Genomic DNA, 4,292 nt, shown 5'->3' on the forward strand with positions numbered 1-4,292 from the left:
GGACAGACTCGTCCGTGAAACATCTTGGATTCACAGACTTGATACTGTGTTTCCTTCTGGCATGAACACCAGTGTATTGTTCAAATTGTAAATTTTAGTTGGCAATTGTAAATATTTAGCAACTGTTTTAAAACTTTCTCTATGCATTTTTAATGTTTTGTCTTATTATTATTTTACACTTTTCTTCATTATTTTTATTTATTTATATCATTTTTTTTCATAAAATATTTCATTATTGTATGCAAATTGTCTATTCTTGTACTTTCTGCTGTTTTTATTACCTCCCTTTATTTTTGAAAAAATATATTTTCCCCCTTCTTACTATGATTTTATTTTACAAATTAGTTTTACAAATTCACTTATTCATTTATTCTTTTTATTTAATTATTTATTATTATTATTATTATTATTATTATTATTATTATTATTATTATTTTTATTATTATTATCATTATTTGTGTTGGTGATGATGATGATGATGATTATATGTAATGGATAATGTTGTTGTTGTTATTATATCATTATTATTATCTTTTTTTATTATTCTAGATAATTTGCTGGCTAATTAAATAATGCTTTCTCGCTAATTCCCAGTGAATGTGTATATATAAAATTATATGATATATTTTGACATATAGGTATGTTGGGTTTTATCATTTATAAATAGACACATTCACGTAAACCATATTCTAATAAGAGAGGGTAAAAGCACCTTCAATAACTTGCTTGTTGAAAATTAGTGCATAAGGTATACCATTCAAAACGGACGAACTCGCATGACAAAGAATAGTTGCCGCGTTATAAATGAGGCCGCTTTCAAGCGAAACATTGGATTTCAGGGGAAACAGTGGTACAACGTCTGTTGTTTGGTATTGTCGCGAGTTATCCAATAAGTTATCACAAGTAAGTGTATTTATTTGATTTTCTACACTTCTTTCATCTTTCTTTTTTTTTCGTTATAGTAAAAGATAAAATAGTACGTATATTGAAATTGCTGAAAATGGTCTGATTTTTTTTTTAAATGACCAAGGTGGTCTTAAATATCGAGGTTTCACTTTACAACTTTTCCGATAAGTCTTAAAAATAAAATGAGTCGAAATTCTTTTTTTTTTCAGAACTACCTTATACTACTTTCGTATTTCATGTTCAGTTTTGAAGAAACCTGTATTAACAATTACTAGTGATGCTAATAATAGACCCCACTAATATTTTTAGATTACTATTAATACATTACCTAATCCAAATTAATTGTCAAATTTGAGCAATTTAAATATAAGGCAAATGCTGACAGCGACAACAACTTTATCAAATAACTTTAATTTGCGGATATTTCTTATATAAGTTATGAGCCAAGTTAAGGGGAGATACATGACGAATTAGAGACACTACAACATAATCTGACCGACGGAAACGCGTACCCAAAATGCGGAAAACATTTTTCAAATAAATGGAACTTAACAAGACACTTAAAATCAAATGTCTGTGAGAAAAATCGGTTCCACAACATAATCTGACAGACGGAAACACGTGCCAAAACTGCGGACAACATTTTCCAACTAAATTGAATTCATCAAATCAAATCAATTTAAAACGCGGCGTGATTCAAATAGACATAGTTCAAAATGCGCGGCAGTAGTCAAAAAATGCATTATATGCCAGAAGATATTCAAGTCTCGGAACTACCTGGACTTACGTTTGAGACGGTCTCACAATAATATTTGTCCTTTGTGTGACGAGGTATTTGGCATAGACAAAGAACAACTAGTTGCCCATGCCAGAAGACATTTCAGGGAAGACTATCTGACATTGCCTCAAGTTAAAGCTCTGAGGAAGATCACGGGGAAATCGGCCCTTATTTCGCCGTCAGCCAATTCATCAAGCTCTACTGTCGCTTCAAATGATCCGACTCCCGGACCATCACGTGTGTTGGACGTGGAACCAGCCTTCCAGCAGACCTCCAGATCAATACACGGAAATGCTGGGACTGAAATATCAATAAAACCGACCGACGCAGAAAAGTATTCATTGTTGGTACTTTTCGACGGAAAACGACAACAAATAAATTGGAATCTCGAAACGTATTTAGAGAGGTAATTTATATTTTGTTAAAATCTTTTATATCAAAAAATATATAACACATGGATAGATTTATGTTTTGTGCACATGTAATTACAAAATGCAACCTTTAATTTAATCTCTGCTTCTTAAGTAGAAATTATGTTCTGTCCTGTTGGTTAATAATAATAATTACCACTAAAGGTGTAACGCTCCAAATGAGTATAAGCGCAATACCCTGTTTAAAGAGTAAAACAATAATTGATCAGCAATGCATATTTATAAAATTGATATTCATTTCATATTCTCTTGCAGATGGACGAATGTGCGCTGGTACCTAAATGCGAAATGCAGAATGGTTCGGTATGACAATGATGGAAATATTAGGTAAGTATTCAAAATATCATTTAGCCATATAAACTGTCGTCAGCGAATAAAATGAAAAAAAAATATACGAAAGGAAAAGCAATTATTTATGTATTTTTCATGGTTTGTTTACTTGTTTCTTTTTTTAGTTTGATTGTTTGCTTGCTTGATCGTGTGTTTATTTGAAAAGTCATAGTAAAATGTTAGAATACTTTGAAACATTTCCTATAATAGCAATGAAACAAAGAAAATTTTACATTTTTTTTTTCATTTCAGGGACACAGACTTTCCTTGTTTTAGAGCAAAATCTCAGATTCTGTTATCCAGCGATACGATTCCAGCCCAAATTGACCAAGCATATTTTAAAGTGAATTCATCGCTGGAATCGTACTGTTCATCTGAAAGTGGCTGGGTTCTTGATGAAGTGTTACTTCTAGAACTTTTTATATTGAAATATAATCCTTTAGGTGGTAACTGTGGGGACCTTGAACTGCCGCAAGAGTTATTGAGAACTCGTGCTTTGATAAATGTCACCGGTAGACCAGCTAACAGCAAAACTTGTTTTTTATATGCAGTCATTGCAGCCATTCATCATAAAGCTGATGAGCATACTGGTTCCGTGCACTGGTCCGAATTTGAGGACAAAAGACAAATGTACCGGTTACCGGAAAGCATGGATCAAAATGAAACGGTTACTGTGACAAAAATTCCAGACTTTGAAATAGAAAACGAGATTTCAGTCAACGTTTTTGCGTATGAAAACGACACGGTTTTTCCTTTGTTCGTGTCTACAAATAAAAGTAATAAAATATGATAAACAAGATCAACAAGGAAAGGCGGCGTTCAATGAACGCAACCCCCACATGACCCAGCAACAAGAACCAATGGCAAGGAGCCCAGGCGGACCCCAAACAAAAACAGGACAGGGCAAAGACAGAGCACGGACATGTTAAACATTAAATGATAAATAATTTATAACTGATTAGGAATTCAAAGAAAATAATAATAATTTATAACTGATTAGGAATTCAAAGAAAATAATAAAAGGCCCATAAAGGGGAAGGGGACAGGAGACCGGGGGGTGGGGGGTGTTAATCAAAGAAATAAAATCTAGAGGCAATGGGGAAGACACCCACCGTAGACGAGACAACAACAAGGGACACAAGCAAAAGTGTCACCAAAACAGTATGAAACAACATAGACATACATCTGAGGAACAGAGTGGGGCGCCGCCTTGGAACGGTCAGCAGTCCATGCTAGTTTACTGCTGTTTAATGTAATGCAGAAGAATTATGACAGTGCTTCACAGCAGGCATTTCCACACTATTGTGCCATTAAGGACCTGGGGACTCTCATCTACCATCAACGTGCGTCCAACCATAAACTCTATGTATGTCCGCGATGCTTAAATGCTAAATACTCCCAAAGAGACCTACAGCAACACATGGAGCTGTGTAATTTAGTGGAACCTTTGCACGTGAAAATGCCACTGCCTGGTAAACATTTCGTACAATTCAAAAAGCATCATTTACAACTTGAAGCACCATTCGTAATCGTGGCAAGGTTCGAGTGTTTCCGACGGCCAATTTATGACATCAATGAACCAACAGAAGGACCGTTAGGGAAAGATTTCATGAGCCATGTGCTTTTGCATATTACAGAATTAGTACTGATAACAGCTATCCGAAAAACCCAGTTTTCTTCACGAACAACGACCCGGACATAGTCATGAAGGAATTTTTAGATTGCATGCAACGTGAACAGTCAGAAGCCCTTGCGATCATGCAGCGAATTACGCCAATGACGTATTGTGATGAAGGAATCCGCAACATCGAGGCATCAAATGATAAATGCCACGTCTGTGACGACAC

General features: G+C 34.7%; 1 protein-coding gene across 1 annotated transcript; it reads left to right on the forward strand.

The window, feature by feature from the left end:
* Positions 1-804: 804 nt before the first annotated feature.
* On the forward strand, positions 805-3,235 carry LOC132714900 (uncharacterized). The gene is made up of 4 exons (XM_060697819.1): positions 805-903; positions 1,660-2,090; positions 2,371-2,442; positions 2,698-3,235. Exons 1-4 carry the CDS (start codon positions 805-807, stop codon positions 3,233-3,235), a joined length of 1,140 nt encoding a protein of 379 aa, XP_060553802.1.
* Positions 3,236-4,292: the final 1,057 nt, after the last annotated feature.

This window comes from Ruditapes philippinarum, unplaced genomic scaffold (genome assembly GCF_026571515.1).
Source record: "Ruditapes philippinarum isolate M1 unplaced genomic scaffold, ASM2657151v2 ctg1346_1_1_1_1, whole genome shotgun sequence".
Lineage (NCBI taxonomy): Eukaryota > Metazoa > Mollusca > Bivalvia > Venerida > Veneridae > Ruditapes > Ruditapes philippinarum.

What these genes read in the sequence shown, in the direction of transcription:
- LOC132714900 (XM_060697819.1), top strand. Translation starts at nt 805, where the DNA reads ATGAGGCCGCTTTCAAGCGAAACATTGGATTTCAGGGGAAACAGTGGT. An exon ending in CTCGAAACGTATTTAGAGAG is followed by an intron (nt 2,091 to 2,370) that starts GTAATTTATATT and finishes ATTCTCTTGCAG; the next exon opens with ATGGACGAATGTGCGCTGGT. An exon ending in GACAATGATGGAAATATTAG is followed by an intron (nt 2,443 to 2,697) that starts GTAAGTATTCAA and finishes TTTTCATTTCAG; the next exon opens with GGACACAGACTTTCCTTGTT.